The 21273-nt window shown below is 41.0% G+C and overlaps 1 protein-coding gene across 5 annotated transcripts in view; it reads left to right on the top strand.

The window, feature by feature from the left end:
- The first annotated feature begins 4440 nt into the window (after positions 1-4440).
- EHBP1 (EH domain binding protein 1) overlaps positions 4441-21273 on the top strand; it is a 355495-nt gene continuing 338662 nt past the window's right edge. The window contains exons 1-2 of one of the 5 annotated variants that reach the window (XM_070379386.1): positions 4441-4676; positions 5509-5913. In XM_070379386.1, the coding sequence (XP_070235487.1) occupies positions 5810-5913 (104 nt within the window). In that variant the 5' untranslated portion in view covers positions 4441-4676; positions 5509-5809. The remainder of the gene's footprint in view (positions 4677-5508; positions 5914-21273) is intronic. The other 4 variants (XM_070379385.1, XM_070379384.1, XM_070379387.1 and 1 more) reach the window with 4 other exon arrangements.

Below are 21273 nucleotides of genomic sequence, written 5' to 3'. Positions count from 1 at the left end.
TTACCCCCTAAAGGGCTTGGGTTCCGAAACTCAAAAACAAGGAGAAATTCCCTCTTTCTTTACATTCTCTTATATTACTTTTCTGAAACAATAACAAAACCCAGTCTATCTGAGGGTGGATATGGGGCTTCCGGCTCAGTAAAGAATCTTCCTGCAATGCGGGAGATTCGGGTTTGATCCCTGGGTTGGGAAGATCCCCCTGGAGAAAGGAATGGCTACCCACTCTAGTATTCTTGCCTGGAGAATCCCATGGACAGAGGAGCCTGGCAGGCTATAGTCCATGGGATCACAACAGTTGGACACAACTGAGCAACTAACATTAACATGATGCTGAAGGTGTCTTTGGGTGGGGTATGGGAGGAGAAAGGCCATGGAATAAAAAGAATATTTGGAAAAACAACTACTACAAAAACCTCAGTTAATATTTCAAAAGTATTAGCCTGCCACAGTGAGCTTTTTAAGGATATAAATATTGCTGTAGGATTGTCAGAAGAAGTTTGTTTGTTATGGGCATAAAAGAAATAGTAATTTTATTAGCAGTTAAAAATTGCAGTAATATTGTTGTGTATTGTATAGCTGCTATGGTAACTGCAAAACACAATGCAAAAATCTGCAGTGCAGTGCTATTGTTGCAGGTAAATCTTATTACTATGACTAAGGCACAGATAAGTTCTATTAGTGGTTAAATCCTGCAATAATACCTCTGACAATTTTTTACTGCAAAGACTGTAAAACCCAAGGATAAGAATTTTATTACCAGAGATGATAATTCAAGCCTACGGTTGCACTTCATAGACTAGAATCTCCATTTAGGTGGTTAACTGGCAAAGCTGCTTCAATGAAAATAATTTCTATCATTTCAAAACTGTCATGGCACAGAGGATTTGAAATTTTGGGGTGGCATTTTCCATTTTTTTATATTCTATTTTCACTGTAAGCTTGGTGACATTTAAAGGCAATATAGAAATTATTTTAAATGTTGAATCTTTTAAGTAAAACAGCTATAATATTTTGCAGTCAACACCTGGGTCAAATGGACAGGACAATTAAAGTTACTTATATCCACAGGTGTATTATATGCAGATTAAGCCTGGGATGGAAGGAGATGATAAATCAAGACCTGAGTTAACAGGGTTTAGAAAGAGGCAGAAACACAGTTTGGAAGGGGGGAGGGTCAGTAGGCTGTACTTATTGGTACATACTGGTAGGGAGGAGAAATGGGAACCTTAAGAAAAAGGTAATTTCTAGAATGCCAAAAGATCTCACGTGATATATGGCGTGGAAGGTGGTCATGGGGACTGGGGCTAAGTGAATTCTTAGTAATTATTGAAAAGTTCTGAGTATACATAGGTTATTGGTGTTCCACTCTAGGTAATCACTGAGTTTAATGGAAGACAAATAATGTTGAAAGTAGTTTATTTTGAGATTTGTTATTCCTTGAGGTAGCGATGTTTGGTAACAACTAAGTATTGCCCAAGTTATTCTTAAAGGTCAATTTTTGATGTTTATTATGTATTATTTTTGACTGTTTGCTAACAAACACAATGATGTACATTATTAATTGCTATTTATTGACTGTTTACTGTATGTCAGGCACTTTACATATCTTCCATTTCCATTACATACTTATCTCAACATCCCAGAAAGGAAGCGTGATGATTTGTTTGACAGAATAAGAAACTGGGACTCAGAGAGGTGAAGTGATTTGTGTTAATTTCCTGCATGTATATTGAACATCTGTTTCTGCAAATTCTTTGAGAGCAGGGACTGTACCTTTTATGTGCCATTAATAACATTTCATGTGATCAATACTCAGTTGGTATTCCCTATCAGCTAAGTGGATAGAAAGAACTTAAAATATTCTATATTTAAGGTTCTCCAATAAATTTAGTTAGACAGGTTATTAAAAAAAAAGTCATGAGGGAAGAAGTAGCTACTCTGTGGGGTCTCCAGGAGCCTATGAACTTATCTTGAACTTAGCAACAGGGTTAAGGTCTGTTTTTAATTCCTCCATTTATAAACTTGGGCTCTTCTTCGCTACTTTTGCAGCTAGGATGAAAAAGAAGAGTTTATATCCAAAAGAAAAACTTCCCCTAAAAAGAAGAACTATCATACAAGAAACTCTTTCTTAGTTTCTTGAAGTTTTCCACAACTTGAGAAAGATTCCCTAGGGTCCTACACACTCCTTCTCCTTCTTTTTTTAAAAATAGTTTGTGTGTGTGCTTTTTTTTCTTCCGGATCAAACCTGTGCCCCTTGCATTGGCAGCATGGAGTCTTAACCACTGGACCACCAGGGAAGTCCCCTCTTCCTTTTTAGGAAGGCACAGAGTATTAAAAGAAACCAGAATAACCACATGAGAAAGTCTGAGAATTTCTGAAGAATAATAATAAAAAAATAGGATGCAAACCCCTCTTGATTATCATGTGGGTTGTTCTGAAGGACACCACAGATTAAAATAGGTTATGACCATTTCTATAAATTAGCCATTAAAAAATCCATACACTTAGAGTCTGTTAATGATGCAGAATATATCACTATATGAGATCATAATAGATGTAGGTTACAGTGATTTAGTAAGCCACTCAGGAAGGACACGAGAGAACTTTAAGATGTACACAAAATCAGAATCAATATAATTATTATGGTTATCTTTCATATTTTAAAATTAAGACTATAGCGAAATAAGTGATATCTATGCCCTTTTCTGTAAAATGTACACTGTGTTCTTGTAGTATTATTAGATTACTTTCTTTATTGCAAATGGAAATGGAATTAGATACTGGATTCAAGCCTTCTGTGTCTCCCAATCTATGCTGATTGTTCAGTCTCTTCTTTCTCTTGCCTCCCCATGGCTACAGATGAGCTCAGCTCTCACCCATCACTGCCCTCCTTTCTGACCTTAAAGAATCCTTCCCTAGATGGTAACACCTTTCAAGCTATTTTGTCCACACATCCTGCTCTCTATCCTTAGTAAGATTAAGAATGCGTTCTATTTCCAGGACTCATCTTGCTTGTTTTCTTTTCATGTTAGTTTCCCTCTCTTTTTCTCAATTGACTCATTGCTTGTAGGGTGCTGCTACTTCTCTGACCATTCCCTCCTGTCTCCTTCCCACTTTACTTCGTCAAATGTTGAGATTCCTCCCCAAAGTTCATTCTTTGTCTTCTTTCTCGAAACCAGAGGTCTGTGGACTACCTAAAATTGAAAGCAAATTTTTGTCTTAGGATAGGACCTATTTCTCCTCGGTAAAATATCTATACCTTTCATCATCGTTCTCAAAAGGGTCCTTGGCTCCTTTTACAAGGTTAAATGCCCCTGCCCTCACACTCTTCTTAGTTTATTTCATCCTCTCCTTTGCCCATAACCACTCTTTTTATATGCTAACCCTCCGAAACTCATCTATAATTCCTACCAGAGGGAAAAAGATCGATAGCGAAGAGGAGAAACTAGGATTCATAGAAACGCTTAAGAATTATAACAAGAAGAAATCGCACTATGAACATTTTAGGTCCCTAATGGCTCAGAGGGTAAAGCGTCTCCCTGCAATGCGGGAGACCCGGGTTTGATCCCTGGGTCGGGAAGATCCCCTGGAGAAGGAAATGGCAACCCACTCCAGTATTCTTGCCTGGAGAATCCCATGGACTGAGGAGCCTGGCAGGCTGCAGTCTACGGGGTCGCAGAGAGTCGGACACGACTGAGCTACTTCACTTTTGGTTATTGAATCTGGTTCATTAAGGACCAGCAGATCGAATATTTGGTAGGGGCTTGGCCAGGTCATTACAGTCGGTCAGAGGAAAAATCCCAGAAGGTTAAACCAAGGCTGTGTGCGCACCCTAGCAACTAGTGGCAGAGAGGGCACACCCAACTCCTAGGGTGGGGATAGGAGAGAACAGGAGAGAAAAACCACAGCAGCCTCACAGCTCACAGCTGCAGCGAAGCCAGTCCCGGGCTCTGCTCTGACTCCCGCTATAAACCCCGCCCAGCACCTTTGACCGACATCCACCTTCAGCAACCACCTTCCAGATCACTATAAACACTCTTTACTCCTCCCACCTAGCTCTTCCCTCTTGAAGCCAATCAGAGGAATGGGAGGGATTGTCCGTAGAGGGTTTCAATTTTTTTTTTTTTAAAGAAGGGTAGATCGTACGCCGCGTTCCGCCTGGCGGAAAAACACCTCCAGAACTAGGGGGTGGAGCTCTGTGATGGGCACCCTGCTCGGCCAATGAGTGGCCCCTGCCCCTCAAAGGCCCGGTCGCCGAGGTGGGCGGGGAAAGTGCAGGGCCCAGCCAATGGCGGCGGGGCGGACGGAGGTTGAGCCGCCGTGGGTAGGGTTAGTGTGAGAGGTGCGGCGGGGGAGGTAATGATGATGGTGGCGGAGGAGAAAGGCGGGGGAGGGGGTGCTGGGCGCTGAGCGGCGGCTCTGGCAGGGTTTTGTAGGGTGGGGGACGGTCGCGGGGCTACTGCGTCCGGGAGGGGGCGGGCGTGAGGCGCGCTGTCCGCCTGAGGGGCTGCAGACCCCGGCTCCCGGGAGCGCCGCGGCTGGCTCGGCTGTTCCATGTGGCTCCGGCGGGGATGGAGGACTCGGTGGCGGCGGCGGCGGCTTCTGCTGCGGCGGCGACGGAGGAGCGGCGCTGAGGAGGGAACCGGGCCAGACTCAGCCCGACAGCGGGATTAGAGGTGTGAGGAGGGGGCGGGAGTGGACGTGCTGCGAGGCCGGGGCTCGGGTACCGGGCTGGGGTCTTCTGGCATCGCCTGGGTGACAGGGACTGCGGGCGAGCCACCGCCTGCCTCCGCTGGGGGCAGGGGTCTGGGCTGTGTGCGGGAGGAGAGGAGGCTCCGGCGGACTATTCCCTGAGGATGGGGGAGGGAGGCACCGCACCCCGCACCGTGCACTTGCCCCTTTGGTCATTGCTTCACGCCCAGGCAGGAGTTTCCATTTCCCTCCGGTTGGCAGCGAAGGTGAATGAGAGCCCAAGTGGCCTGGAGCCGGGACACTGCCCTCTCTCTGTCTTGAGATTTCCCTCCACTCCTCTTTTCCCATCCGTTTCCCCCTCCGACTCAGCAGCAGCATTCTTCCCCGCTCCTTAATTTGCTCCACGCACTTATTTTAGGACTCAGAGCTATTAATTATCACCTGAAAAATAAAGTTTATTTTAAAATACTCCACTCCTTCCTCTGACTGGCTTTGGATATTAAGCAGCATCTCTAGACTTTCCCGCTCTGCTCGCCCTTCTGTGATGCTAGGAGAAGTAGGGCCCCGGCTTTCGCCTCGCAGTTGTTGATGCCGATTACCTGACGTGTTGCTCCACGTCTATGGTGTGAGTTGTAATTTCTTCCTTGGTGTCTTGCATCCTTGACGTTACTGGCTTTTGAGGTTAGTGTTTTGTTTCATTGTTTGAAAAACATGCTGGAGAACTGGGGTTGTCTGTTGCAGTGTTATCTGACGTGGGTGGTTAGTCACTTCTTAGGCTTCTCTTCTCATATTTTTTCTCTTTGTTTTGCTTTTCAGTCCTCCAGAATACATATCACATAGCCCCCGAGGTGGAATGGTGATGTCTCCATGAGGGAACCTCCTCTCACTCATCCTGTCACGTGTGTCATCCTCTTCTTGACTGGGCCATTCATCTAGGACGGAATTTACCCTGTGAAATAGGGAGAAGACTTTATGGACCCCAAACATCATTTCAAGTTGTAGCTGAGTTTTGTAAAGTACAGACATACATGCAAAGCTCCTTTGCTTTGGACCTTCTGCTTTGTTAAAGCTGCTGTGTTGCTAACCCAGAACTGCTCCACTGTTTTGACTGATCATCATGGCTTCAGTTTGGAAGAGACTACAGCGCGTGGGAAAACATGCATCCAAGTTCCAGTTTGTGGCCTCCTACCAGGAACTGATGGTTGAATGTACCAAGAAATGGTAAGAGTGCCTGGGTGTAGAGTTTGCTGTGCTGTGGCCTAAACTCTGCTGCTTCTGACAGCAGATTTACCTTTCTGCAGCGCACAAGTGTGTGAAAGCTGGGCGGGGTGCAGATGACTCTCACAAGTACTGTGGTGTGCACTGTTGCTCCTGGTACCATTCCTGTGGGTTTTAATTACTGCACTTCAGTGTGGCTCAGAGGACTGTCACTATGAGAGCACACTAAGTACAGCAGACTTGGTCTTGAGGTCTTGCATCATTAGTGTTAGGATAACTTTGATTTTTATAATTTTAAGGAGATGTAAAAATGGCTACTGAAATATTGGAAACATATGCATGTGTTTTGATTAACACATATGTCTATGTTTCAATAGAGTTTTAATACAGAAATCTATTCTTGTAGGGTGGTGCTGATCTGTTTTTTTTTTTCCTTTTGCTTAAAATAAAGAATTTTTCATTATCTGATTAATAGAATGCCAGTCCATACAACCTTAGAAATTCTTTTGTTATATGCTTAGTCAGGCAGCTGTATTTTATTTTAATTGCCTCATGAGATACATTTCTTGGCCAGACTTAAGGAAGCAATTAGTAGTGCTGGTCTATGATTTTTTGCTTTCACTTGGGCAAAGTAAATTTAGGGCTTTCTTTTCACTGCCCTGAATGATGAGCAAGAAGAATTCTTATTGGGCTTCCCTTGTAGCTCAGCTGGTAAAGAATCTGCCTACAATGCAGGAGACCTGGGTTTGATCCCTGGGTCAGAAAGATCCCCTCGAGAAGGAAATGGCAACCCACTCCAGTATTCTTGCCTGGAGAATCCCATGGACAGAGAAGCCTGGCAGGCTATAGTCCATGGGGTTGCAAGAGTCGGACACGACCTAGCAGTTGAACTACTACTGTTCTTATTAGAGGAAAAAAGTTAATCTTAAGAAAATGGTACTTTGGGTTTTGTTTATTGTAGTGATTAAGCAGTATTACTGCAAAAATAAGTCCATTTCATTGTTCACACAGACTGTAATTGCATGTCTGTATTAATCTCTTTTTATAAGATGAAAAACAACTTGTTGTACTCTCGAACTCTTAAAGCATATCTGAATATTTATTTGGAAACTAGTTTCCGAATGCTTTTCTCTTAAACTTGTTAGAATGTTATTTTATGTACAACTCAAGAAGTGCATGTACTGATTACCTACTTTATACCAGGCTCTGTAGCTTTAGAGTTGAATATGAAATAATCCCCACCCTCAAGGAGTCTAGGGCAATGACAGGACATGTAAAGGAAGTCTCTGTGATAGGTGCAATAATATAAATATGTATGATGTAGGGATCTTTATCTCCATCCCCTAACAGTTAGATAATCTTGGGGACAGGTTATTTACTCCTCTGAGATAATTTTCATATTGAGAAAGGTGATAATGATATCACTTCACAGTGAAGTGATTAAGTGAAGATTAAATGAGTTAGGACATGTAAAATGCTTGGAACAATGTCAGGCACATAGTAAATGCTCAACAAATGCCGTTTTTACTTACAAAGTTAGCAGAGAAGGAAATAACTCTTTAAGGGTAGGGTAGGGTATGGGATGACTTTCTGGGAGCTGAGCTGAGTTTTGAAAGGTTCATAATAATTGGCCAGGAGGCTAAAGAGGAAGAAATGAAGGATATTCTAGATGAAGCAACTGCTTATGCAAAAGTGTGGAGGTGAGTGGTATGCCGGAAGTTCATGCAGTGTAATTGGATTATGATGGGCCTTAAAGTGGGAGGAATGCAGTGGGCTATGATGTTTTAGAGGCAGGCAGTGGTGAAGTGCTGTTGTACATGCCTTGGACTTTATTCTGTGGGTGATGGAGAGATACTAAAAGCTTTTGAGCAGAAGAGACTTTAGGTTTGAAGAAAAGTGAAAGTGTTAGTCACTCGGTCCTGTCCATCTCTTTGCGAACCAATGGAGTGTAGCCCGCCAGGCTCCTCTGTCCATGGAATTCTCCAGGCAAGAATACTGGAATGGGTAGCTGGTCCCTTCTCCAGAGGGTATTCCCAACCCAGGGGTCGAACCTGGGTCTCTGCGTTGCAGGTGGATTCTTTACCGTCTGAGTCACCAGGGAATCCTGACTTTAGATTTTCATTCTGGAAAATGATTCGGATGACAGTGTGAAGTAAGGATCATAGTGGAAAGGGTAACTGGAGGCTGTGACAGTAGGGTAGCTATTACAATAGGTAAGGTGAGAGAAGAGGCTTAGACTAAGGCAGTGGCAGAGAAAGTGGGGAGAATAGAGTAGAGGGACACTTAGGACACAAAATGGAGAATACTTAGTGGTCATTTCAGTATGGGTCTGAAAAGGATGAGGGTGAGGGAGAGGGAAAGGTCTGGGTTGACACCCAAGTTTCTGGCTTGGAGGACTAGTATACTACTAACTCAGCTAGGGAATACATGAGGAAGTTCCTGATTACAAGTCTTTCTCAACTTGGTCTTATACTGGGGGCATCAACTATAAGATGGTTAAATTGGAATCTCTTTTCTTAAGGAAAATAGAACATATCAGGTGATTCTTTATTCACAACATGAGTTTCTTCCCCATAGTTTGCATCATTCCTGGATTTTATTTTTCCTTGAGAAATATGTATGTTACTGTTAATGTGTCGCAAGGTAAAAGCCAAGAATGAAATTTAACTTGATTATTGATGAATTTATTGATGAATGCTGCTGCTAAGTCACTTCAGTCATGTCCGACTCTGTGTGACCCCATAGACGGCAGCCCACCAGGCTCCCCTGTCCCTGGGATTCTCCAGGCAAGAACACTGGAGTGGGTTGCCATTTCCTTCTCCAATGCATGAAAGTGAAAAGTGAAAGGGAAGTCGCTCAGTCGTGTCTGACCCTTAGCGACCCCATGGTCTTCAGCCTACCAGGCTCCTCCATCCATGGGATTTTCCAGGAAAGAGTACTGGAGTGGGGTGCCATTGCCTTCTCTGTTATTGATGAATAGATGGCTCAATTACTTTTAGGGTTGGACATTATGGTATACCTATTAAATTAGATCTTTATGATAAGATCTGGCCTTAACACAAGAAGCATTTGGATATTGTAGAATTTTTAGATGTGTAGTTCTAAATATTTTGCATTTCCCCCCATCTCATTTAAAAATAGAGTTTAAAGTTAACAAGGTGACAGTGCCCAAAGAATAATATATTTGTTTGATGTACTGGAATTTTATAAGTGGATCCTTAAATAGAGCTTTAAAATCTTTTCATTATATAAAAATTTGTTGTAATAAGTTTTAGTTAATGTTCTTTTTGCTTTACTTTGCATAAGGTCCTTGTGATAAATACAGGTTAGGCCAAATTTTTATACTTAAATTCTGTAGCTCTCTTTTTTTGTTTTTCATGCCTCATTTTGAAAGAATTTTTCATGCCTCATGCTTGCAAGAATTTTTAAATGACTGAATATGTATGCTGACTTAGAATCTATTTAAAGGACATAATAATAAAAATAGACTTGTACACATAGTAAGAACATACATTTTTTCAGTTACATATACATTTTAGGTATTGTTTTGAGGGTATGGAAAAATAAAAGGAGAGGAAGGAAATTTATAGATGCCAATTGAGTAAAGGGAAAGAGGCTTTGAAGATAAATTGCAGGTGTTGAGAGGATAAGAAAATAGATCTAATATACATTAGAGAAGAAGGAATAAATTATAGAAAGAACAGCCAGTGTTCCATTAGGATTGTGCCTTTGTAAGTAAACTATGTATACATGTGCCATACCTTTTAGAACTTTGCTACTCCAAGTGTTTTCTGAGAAACAGGAGAATTTGCAAAGCCTGGGAATGAATCTGTTAGAACTGCTTCCTTCAGGCCCTGCCCTAGACTTACTGAATCAGGATCTGCATTTTAATGAGATCCACAGGGCTTCCCTGATACCTCAGTTGGTAAAGAATCTGCCTGCAATGCAGGAGACCCCGATTTGATTCTTGGGTTGGGAAGATCCCCTGGAGAAGGGATAGGCTATCCACTCCAGTATTCTTGGGCTTCCCTTGTGGTTCAGCTGGTAAAGAATCCGCCTGCAATGTGGGAGACCTGGGTTTGATCCCTGGGTTGGGAAGATCCCCTGGAGAAGGAAAAGGCTACCACTCCAGTATTCTGACCTGGAGAATTCCATGGACTCTCTAGTTGCAAAGAGTCGGACATGATTGAGCAACTTTCACTTTTTTATACCATGCATATTAAGGTTTAATAAACAGTATTTTAAAATAATGTTTTCAGCCTAAGTGCCCATTCATGACTTCAGGATAAAGTATAATGATTTCTGCATGAATTTGAAACTCAAGGGAATGAAGATGAAACTTCAGGATTCAAGAAGGGCATAGTGTGTTGATGGAAGAGGTTAATGGAAATCAGGATATGTTTTCCTAGGAAGAATGTGTTATTTCTGTGATTAAGGAGAGGAGAAATGTTTTCCATGTTCTCTTGTTATGGCTGTAGGTTATGAACCTGGGCGTGACAGGTAACAGGATGAAGGTAGGGGTTTCAGGAAGCCATCTTTAAGATCTAGGCCATGAGCAAACTCACAGCGTTTTACCCTTGATCAAAGGATGGATTCTATTTAAGGGGTTTGGGGTTTCTGCTTTCTTACACTTTTCTTTGTTGCTGTCTTACAGTATTTTGCATTTGCCTAACATAGTATGTTTCCTTAGCTCAGCAGTGTCTAACTTATAATTCTTTCTTGATGTGGCTCTAGAAGTTATGTCAGGAACAAAAACCAGAAAGACTTTTATTCATCTGAGAGGATACTAGACTGTTAAGTCCTATTCCTCATCACTCCGTAACCAGGTAGAGGCTCCAGTAAATTTGAAGATGTTAAGTGTTTATATTCCCCTTCTCTTATTGTTGTCCCCAAGTCATTTAATTATTAATCTCATTTAACTGATGTAGCTGTTGGCAAGTGGTGAGACTGGCCACTAGAGATGACTCTGTGACAAAGAGACTAGCTGTCTTTCCTCTCTTGGTTTGTTTCTTCTCCTATTCTTCTTTTTAAAAAATATCACCTGCAGGTCTTTAGATTTCTGAGAGCAGTCTTGTATGAGCTCTCAATGGCTCTTCAGCTGTTTGAGGAAACTGCTTGAAAGTTGGCAAGTTGTGGGTATGATCATTTAGTTTACAGAACTCAGTTCCGATGGGAGCTCCGTAATACATGGTGAGAACTATTATGAGCATGTATTATATTTTCTGTGTATATCTCTGTATCGTCTACATATGTGAACATATTTTATCTTTTTTATATTTCTTCTATGTGAGTTTTTAAAAAGTATTTAAAGTACCATAAACTTTTCCCCAAAAGGCATACATATATTGGTTTCTGGTTCTTCTGTCATGTAAGAATTCCTTTTTCTTATTTTTAAATGTAGTTTTAATTATAATTTATTTTTAAGATAGGTGACACAGTCACCTGGTTCAGAATTCTAGAGGTACAAAAAGGGGTTTATATGCCTGAAAGTAACCCCTCATTTTCTCTATTATTCCACAAGTTTTTGCACAGCTGCAACCTCAGGATTTGAAAAGTGAAAAAGTAGCTTTTTCCAGAGCTTAAGCGTGTGACGCTAGCCTGTTGGATAAAATATGAACTCCTTAATCTGATGTTCCAGGCCCTCTGTAACTGATCCCAAGTTAGTTTTCCAGTTGGACATTAGAGTGCTACATACACTGTGACTATTAACTTGAGTTTATGAAGGCCAAGTTACATTAATAAGTACTTATTCAAATCCACTTCTTTGGGTGACTTAAGCAAGCTTTTCTCTATTGCTTTAATGGGATGAATTAGAGGAACATCTGCCTTGATATAAAGAACATACTTTTGAAATACATTAAAAAATAATAATTGAAAATAAGCTTGGTGTGTTTTAAGAGTATCTGGAAGGTCGGTGTGTCTGCAGCACAGTAGAACAAGGTGTAAAATGGTAACAGGTGAGGTTTGAGTAGGTAGGGGTTAGGTCATGTATGGTGTTGAGGTCATGGTAAGGCTTTTGGATTTTTAGTGTGATAGGAAGCCATTGGAGAGGTTTGAGCGGGAAAGTATATGATTTACATTTTTAAAAGATTATTCTGGATACTTTGTGAAATGTGAACTGTTCTGAGTAAAAATAGAAGCTAAGATGCTATTGTAAGTAGTCCAAGTAGCAGAGGTCGTGGTGGAGGTGGTGAGAAATGACTGGCTGTATGTTGGTAACACATACACATGCTCCTACCACACTTTATTGAGGTACAACTACACTTTTACATAAATAAGATGCATCCATTTAAAGTATATAGTGCAATAAGTTTTGACAACAGTATAAACCCATGTGACTAGAAATAGATTTCTTGAAGGTGTAGTTGACAGGAGTTAATGATGGATTAGATATGTAAAATGAGAGATCGTTAATGACTAGGGTTTTGGCCTGAGCAACCAGGTTAATGTAATACTAATTACAGGAATGGGGAACACCCGGGAGGAGAAAGTTTGTTGTGAAGGAGAAATCAAGAATTGGTTTTGCTTTCTTAAAGCTTGGGACATCCAGCTGGAGATTTTAATTAGGCAGTTAATTTAAGAATCTTGAGCTCAGGGGAGAGAAGAGGTCAGCGTCTCATAGTTTACAGATAGAATTTATAACTAAAGGGCTATAGGCAATTTTCTGTGGTGCTCATAGAGATTAAGAGAACTGAAGTCTGAGCCTTGGGACATTTCAACAGATAGAGGAGGGGAGGAAGAGGAAGAACCAGCAAAGGTGACTGAAAACAATCAGTAGTGATGTAGGAGAGAAATTAGGAGTGTGTGCTTTCCAAGGAATGAAGTGCAAAATGTATCAGGAGAAGAGTGGTTCACTGTGTCAAATACTTTTGAGAGCAAGATTACCACTGGATTTGCAGGTTGGAAAGAGTTGATGACATTGAGGAGCGGTTTGGGTCTTCCCTGGTAGCTCAGTTGGTGAAGAATCCGCCTGCAATGCAGGAGACCCCAGTTTGATTCCTGGGTCGGGAAGATCCACTAGAGAAGGGATAGGCTACCCATTCCATTATTCTTGGGCTTCCCTTGTGGTTCAGCTGGTAAAGAATCCACTTGCAATGCGTGAGACCTGGGTTTGATCCCTGGGTTGGGAAGATCCCCTGGAGAAGGGAAAGGCTACCTACTCCAATATCCTGGCCTGGAGAATTCCATGGACTGTCTAATCCATGGGGTTGCAAAGAATTGGACACAACTGAGCAACTTTCACTTCACTTTGGGTGGAATGATGGGGATGAAAGCATAATTAAATTGAGTTAGAGGAAAGGAGGTGAATACAGAGTCAGTATAGATAATTTTGTTGGAAAATTTTGCTATAAAATGGAGAACTGGAGTACCTGGAGAGGGACAAGAGGTCAGGGTGTACCTTTCACGTGGAAGATGTTGCAGCATGTTTTAGTGCTGATGGAAATGGTTGGTAAAGAAGGAAAAACTGATGACGTGCTGGAAGAGGAAGTAACTTCAGGAGAAAGAGAGAAAGGAACAGGATCCAGCACACAAATGGAAAGGCTGAACTTAAGTAGTGTGTGTGTCAGTTGCTCAGTCGTGTCTGACTCTTTGTGACCCCATGGACTGTAGCCTGCCAGGCTTCTCTGTCCATGGAATTCTCCAGGCAAGAATACTCAAGAGGGTTGCCATTTCCATCTCCAGGGGATCTTCCCGACCCAGGGATTGAACCGGGGTCTCCTGCATTGCAGGCAGATCCTTTATAGTCTGAGCTACAGAGAAGCCCTGAACTTAAATAGAATCAGGGACAATTCATTGTTACAAGGAGGGAAGCATTTAGGTTGGTAGATTTGGTGGGGGAGGATGTAGATGTTCTGTTGGCTTCTGTTTTCTTAGGGAAATAATATTAGGGGTCATCATCCAAGGGGGAGGTAACAAAGTTATTGAAGGATTAACAGAAGAGGAGGTCTGAAATTGTTAAAACAAGAATGAATTGAGTAGGGAAATGTTGAAGGATTACTGGGTAGTGCTGAGGATGTTCTTAACATTGTGGTCATTAATTTAATTTAAAGTGAATGCACCAGCAAGTTTGCATATTTTAATTCAGTTACGTTATGTCCAGTACTTGGGTGCAGGCATGGAATAGGCAGACTTGGATTTAACCAGGGATGGGTTATATCAGGAATATATAACAGAGGAAAAGAAGGGCAAGGAAATTGGGAGTGAATGCATGAGGAGTGGTTATAGTGATGAACCATCAAGTATAGGATAGAAGAGGAGGAAAATAAGGACATAAGAGATAGGTTGGTCAGTAGAAAAGTGAAGAGATAAGAACTGTGAGATGTTACAAAGGTTCAATAGTTGTTGGGATTGGGATATCAGAGTGAATGAGCTGGAAAACTGGGAGGTAGGAGAGTGAGATGCTTGATTTTGGAGGATGTGGTTAGTAGTAATGACAATATGTAGGTGGTGGTCTCCTTTGCGTATTAGTTAAAAAAAATAAGCACACAACTTAAGTGTGTTTTTAATTAATACGCTTTGTATGTTAAATATGAATATACTTTAATTTCTCTTTCTTTCTTTAAAATAAATTTAAGTAAAATAGGTCATCTTCTTTTTGTATCAATACCTTAGGGGGCTTTCATTCCTCTTTAAAGACTTGTAGCTGTTAGGGTGACCACAGCAGTTGATAGTTGAGATGGAATGGAGGAAAAGAATTTTAGCAGTGAAGAGGGCAATTAGGGAATTTAAAGGTTAAGGGACAAATTATCTATGTGGCTCTTGAAATTGCTGAAACGCTGAGAATAATTGGAAGAGAAATGGTTAAGACAGGGAGTCAAGTGCTGAAATCTTAGTGAATGAGGGAAGGGGTGGAGCAAAAAGTTTTACTTTTTGAAACTTTCTATGACCAGTTTATGTGAATTTTAAACCTTATTCTTTGAAACAAAATAAGTCTTCTTTTCCACTTGATTAATTGTCAGAGGTAGATGTAATTTTGTTTAGTCACTAAGTTGTTTTGTTTAGTCACTAAGTTTTTTGTTTAGTTTAGTTTTTGTTTTGTTTAGTCACTAAGTTGTGTTTGACTCTTTTGAGACCCCATGGACTGTAGCCCCTCCAGGTTCCTTGTCCATGGGATTCTCCAGGCTAGAATGCTGCAGTGGGTTGCCATTCCCTTCTCCAGGGGATCTTCTCAACCCAGGAATTAAAACCCGCTTCTCCTGCATTGGCAAGTGGATTCTTTACTACTGAGCAACCTGGGAAACCCAGATGTAATTTTAATAGAGAATAAGTTGAATTGTTACTTTGTTAGTAATTTTATTTTAGTGTTTCATGGACTAATTTTTTTTTTTAAATTGGAATCGTTATGTGTAGTATTTTATTGAGATTTTAAATGCTTATTTTATGTGAAGTTCAGTTGTACAAAACTCAGTTGTGATGGTTTAAGGAAAATAGTGGATTGTCTTTATGCCATAGTTGGATATTTTAGTGCTTATATCACAGTTGTCTTTACACCAGACTCGTATGCCTCTAAGTCATTGGCTACTTTGGCCTCATCCAAGTTGCCTCCTCTGTAAATAAAGTTTTATTAGAATATGGCCATGTCCATTTGTTTATTTTCTATGGCTGCTGTCATACTAAATGGCAGAGTTGAGTAGTTGTTACATAGACTGGTTCACTGCAGTTGGAAGTATTTATTATCTGGTCCTTTAAGAAAGCATATTAACTTCTGCTCTAAATCATTGGAATTACTCCTAATCATTAGTTACAGCTAATGTTTGTGGAATCTAGAGTTTAGTACCTTTTCATTTTCTCTCTGCCCAACCTCCAAACTATTAATTTAATCTTACTATAGTCTTGACTGCATAAGCAGTAGAGGAGAGCCAATTGTGCCTGCTCTCCAGCCCTATGGAGGAAACTTTAGAATAGCTTTGAGGAGCATTCAGATCTGTGTTTGGATAAAAAACATGTGTTTTCTGGCTGTGCTGGACAAATTACTAATCTCTTAGTAACTCATCTGTAACATGGTAGTAACAGTGCTTTCAGCATAGAGTTGTTTTGATGATTAAATGAGATAATACTTGTAAAGTGGTTAGAACAGTGCCTGACATACTGTAAAGAAAGAAAGAAAATGAAGTTGCTCACTTAAGTGAAGTCCGACTCTTTGTGACCCCATGGACTGTAGCCTATCAGGTTCCTCCGTCCATGGGATTTTCCAGGCAAGAGTGCTGGAGTGGATTGCCATTTCCTTCTCCAAAGCACTCAGTATATGTTGCCTATTATCTTTATCCAATTATTTAAGCAATACATGGTGAAAAGAACCATCTAGAGAAAACGAGTAGGGTAATCGAGAAGAAGACTGAAAGTATGACTTGAAGATTTAAGAGTGTTTGAGGAAGATGAACTAGCACAGAAGCTAGAGTGACCTGAGAGGTGTAAACCAAGGGGCATGATAGCAGAAGCACTGTGCTGAAATGAACTACGTGCTGACAGTATTTGGCTTTTAGGGGAAAGGAACTACGTATTTTTGCTTCTGGAGCAAAATGGGTTCATATAGTTTTATTTTTATTTTTTTTTGATAATCACTTAAAGTAAGTGATTTTTGGCTAAAGAACATGGCTAAGGGATCTTAGTTCTTTCAGAGTAGAATTAACTTGCCAGCATATGTGTCTGTGTGTGTGTGTCTGTCTGTCTGTCCATGATAGTGACTATTCACAATATATTTCTTTATGACAATTTTCTTAAAAATTTTTTTTTCTCTACCATCATGACCCCATGAAATAAATTGTGTCTTTTGGTAGTATGTTTTTAAAATGAATTTTAAGGGATTATGTGAAGATATTCTGCACTTATGATTTAGTTTAGTTTCACACTAGTTTTGTAATTGGATGCTCAGGGAACTTAAAATTAGGCATTTCTAGAAATGTGCTATTGGTGCATCAGTGTGTTCTAATTTTGTGGAAAATTTCAACAAAAGAGTCACTGAAGTAGTTCACTGCATGTTGTAAAAATAGTCCAGTGTGCTAAAGGAAAAGATGTACAAGCATTTTTAACTGAATGTTCAGTAGAGATGTTCATATTCTGCTTATTTTTTAAAAGGAGTGGAACTGAGTTTGTGAAATGGGGACAGTAAAATTACTGCAGAATGCCATACATGTGTGTCTTATTTTTCACTCTTATAGTGATATTTTTAGGCAGCCTTGATAATAGACACCTAAAAAATTTCTTTGGTAACTTTGATCTATTAAAAAGTTTCCTGATGTTATTAATCCTGGTGGTGTTATTATTGAAATGCTTCTTGAAAAACACTTCTAAAAATTGGCTTTATTGCCTCAATAACAACAACAAAGAAAGGTTGACTTTAATACAGAGTTTTATCACTTAAAAATGGATACTCTTGACAATATCCAAAAGAGTTTGTTGAGTAATTTAGGGTTATAGTTAGAACAGAGATAGTCTTAGAGGAGCAGAGAGTGCATGTTACTTAGGATGAGTTACCACTGGACCCTGCACTTGGTTTTGAGTTTACTGTCAGCCGTGGCAAAAAGGGAAGCACATTGGCTCATTGAGTATTGATTCTGGCTAAAGAAGATACTCAAAATCATTTGCAGAGACTTTTGTTTTTGTTGTTGTTCAGTCACTACATTGTATCCAACTCTTTGCAACCCCATGGACTGCAGTACCAGGCTTCCTTATCCTTCACTGTCTCCCAGAGTTTGCTCACATTCACGCCCATTGAGTCGGTGATGCTGTCTAACCATCTCACCCTGTGCTGCTCTCTTCTCCTTTTGCCTTCAGTCTTTCCCAGCATTGGGGTCTTTTCCAGTGAGTTGGCTCTTTGTATCAGGTGGCCAAAATATTGGAGTTTCAGCTTCAGCATCAGTCCTTCCAGTGAATATTCAGGGTTGATTTCCTTTAGGATTGACTGGCTTAATCTCCTTGCAGTCCAAGGGACTCTCACGAGTCTTCTCCAACACCACAGTTCAGAAGCATCAATTCTTCCTTGCTCAGCCTTTATGGTCCAGCGCTCATATCCATACATGTCTACAAAAAAAAACCATGGCTTTGACCATACAGACCTGTGTCAGCAAAATGTCGTCTCTGCTTTTTAGTATGCTGTCTAGGTTTGTCCTAGCTTTCCTTCCAAGGAGCAAGTGTCTTTTAATTTCATGGCTGCAGTTACCATTTGCAGTGATTTTGGAGCCCCAAGAAAATCTATCATTGCTTCTAATTTTTCCCAACTATATGCCATGAAGTATGGGACCAGATGCCATAATCTTCCTTTTTGAATGTTGAGATTCAAGCCAACTTTTCACTGTCCTCTTTCACCCTCATCAAGAAGCTGTTTAGTTCCCTTTCACTTTCTGCCCTTAGAGTAGTATCATCTGCATATCTGAGATTGTTGGTATTTCTCCCAGCAATCTTGATTCCAGCTTGTGGTTCGTCCAGCCCAGAATTCTGCATATAAGTTGAATAAACAGGGTGGCAATATACAACTTTGACATACTACTTTCCCAATTTTGAACCAGTCAGCTGTTCTATGTAAGGTTCTAATTGTTGCTTCTTGACCTGCATACAGGTTTCTCAGGACACAGATAAAGTGGTCTGGTATTCCCATTTCTTTAAGAATTTTCCATAGTTTTGCATAGTCAGTGAAGCAGAAGTAGATTTTTTTTTTTTTAAATTTCCTTGCTTTCTCTATGATCCAGTGAAGATGTTTCTTAGAACTTAAAGCAGAAATTTTATTATGAAAAAAACGGTATGATATTGAATTAAGTCTCAAACTACAATAGAAAGTCTCAGACTATTAAATTGGATAATGTTTATAAGGATCCTTTGTAAGACCCTTTAAGAGAGTATGGCTGAGCAGCCTTGTTTTCTAATCTAGTTGAAATCAAGGATGAACCTCAGAAAATTTAGAAGAATGAATATTTAAGAGAAATAATCAAGTTCTACGCCCTGCCGTTCAGAAGCTGCTAACCCCCCTGTGGCTACTTCCATCTAAATTTAAATTAAAAATTCAACTCCTCGGTCACATTAGCCACAGTTCAAGTGCTCACTGGCCACATGTGGCTAGGGGCTACTATACTGGATAGTGCAAATATGGAAAATTTCCATCATCAAAAAAAGTTTTGTTGGACAGGACTGTTTTAGCCATTTCCTCTCAAAACTGACTGATTTCAGAATTGCTGGATCAGATCAGATCAGATCAAATCAGTCACTCAGTTGTGTCCGACTCTTTGCGACCCCATGAATTGCAGCACGCCAGGCCTCTCTGTCCATCACCATCTCCCGGAGTTCACCCAGACTTACGTCCATCGAGTCACTATGCCATCCAGCCATCTCATCCTCTGTCGTCCCCTTCTCTTGCCCCCAATCCCTCCCAGCATCAGAGTCTTTTCTAATGAGTCAACTCTTCGTATGAGGTGGCCAAAGAACGGGAGTTTCAGCTCTAGCATCATTCCTTCCAAAGAAATCCCAGGGCTGATCTCCTTCAGAATGGACTGTTTGGATCTCCTTGCAGTCCAAGGGACTCTCAAGAGTCTTCTCCAACACCACAGTTCAAAAGCATCAATTCTTCAGCGCTCAGCCTTCTTCACAGTCCAACTCTCACATCCATACATGACCACAGGAAAAACCATAGCCTTGACTAGACGGACCTTTGTTGGCAAAGTAATGTCTCTGCTTTTGAATATGCTGTCTAGGTTGGTCATAACTTTCCTTCCAAGGAGTAAGCGCACTCTGTAAATACAGAGATTTCTGTGGTCTTCAGTTCAGTTCAGTTGCTCAGTCGTGTCTGATTCTTTGCGACCCCATGAATTGCAGCACGCCAGGCCTCCCTGTCCATCACCAACTCCCGGAGTTCACTCAAACTCATGTCCATCAGGTTGGTGATGCCATCCAGTCATCTCATCCTCTGTCGTCCCTTTTCCTTCTGCCCCCAATCCCTCACAGCATCAGGGTCTTTTCCAATGAGTCAACTCTTTGCATGAGGTGGCCAAAGTATTGGAGTTTCAGCTTTAGGATCAGTCCTTCCAATGAACACCCAGGACTGATCTCCTTTAGGATGGACTGGTTGGGTCTCCTTGCAGTCCAAGGGACTCTCAAGAGTCTTCTCCAACACCAGAGTTCAAAAGCATCAATTCTTTGGTGCTTAGCTTTCTTCACAGTCCACCTCTCACATCCATACATGACCACTGGTCCTGACAGTCCTCTAATTCTGTAGGTCTGGAAGAGTGCTGGCAAGTCTGTCATTTTAGAAGTTCCTCAATTGCCTAAGATCAACAAGTCAGGTTTTAGAAATGCTGCATTTGATTTTTCCTCAGGTATTTGGCAGATGTTAGGTGGCAGTTCTTACTGGTACTCCAGAAGTTATTAAGTTGAAAATTTGAATTGGACTTTTTTCCTTTGAAACTCCAGTACTTTGGCCACCTCATGGGAAGAGTTGACTCATTGGAAAAGACTCTGATGCTGGGAGGGATTGGGGGCAGGAGGAGTAGGGGATGACAGAAGATGAGATGGCTGGATGGCATCACTAACTCGATGGACGTGAGTCTCAGTGAACTCTGGGAGTTGGTGATGGACAGGGAGGCCTGGCGTGCTGCGATTCATGGGGTCGAGAAGAGTCGGACACGACTGAGCGACTGATCTGATCCTTTGATTCAGCGGTTTTATAATATGTGCATGTGTGTGTTAATAATGAGAGCAATGTACTTTAGCTGTGCCACATACAAAGCTGACAGATTAATATAAACATTTGAACAAGTTCATTGATTCATTAAAAAAAAAAGACTGCATAGTTTGTTCTCTTCCTTAGAAACAAGGACTGCTGGGGATAGCTAAAGGTAGGATATATTTATTTATTTATTTGACTGTACTGGGTCTTTGGAGAAGGAAATGGCAACCCAGTCCAGTGTTCTAGCCTGGGAAATCCCATGGACAGAAGAGCCTGGTGGACTACAGTCCATGGAGTCGCAAAGAGTCGGACACAACTGAGCAACTAACACAACACACACTGGGTCTTAGTTGTAGCATATGGGATCTCTAGTTGAGGCATGTGGGATAGAAGTTTGGGCCCTCTGCATTGGGATCTTGGAGTCTTAGCCACTGGACCACCAGGGAAGTCCCAGAATGATTTTTTTTCTGTTGAAGAAAAGTTTGATGCTTCTGAAGTACTCGAACTGTTATACTTGGAGGTGCCGTACCTAGAGTGCTGCCATTTTCTTTGTTTTCCCTCTGTAGTATTCCTTAATTCTCACTTCAGTTTTTCTATTGCCACTGTCTTGGTAACATCCTTTATCATCTTTTACCAGGGTGCATGGTTCTCAAACTGTGCATTGAGGAGCCTTGAAAGCACAGCAGAGAACTAACGGGTATTGCCAAGAG

This window comes from Bos mutus, chromosome 11, assembly GCF_027580195.1.
Source record: "Bos mutus isolate GX-2022 chromosome 11, NWIPB_WYAK_1.1, whole genome shotgun sequence".
Classification (NCBI taxonomy): Eukaryota; Metazoa; Chordata; class Mammalia; order Artiodactyla; family Bovidae; genus Bos; species Bos mutus.
The sequence above is the reverse complement of the archived record's forward strand: the minus strand, read 5'-3'. Positions and strand labels throughout refer to the sequence as shown.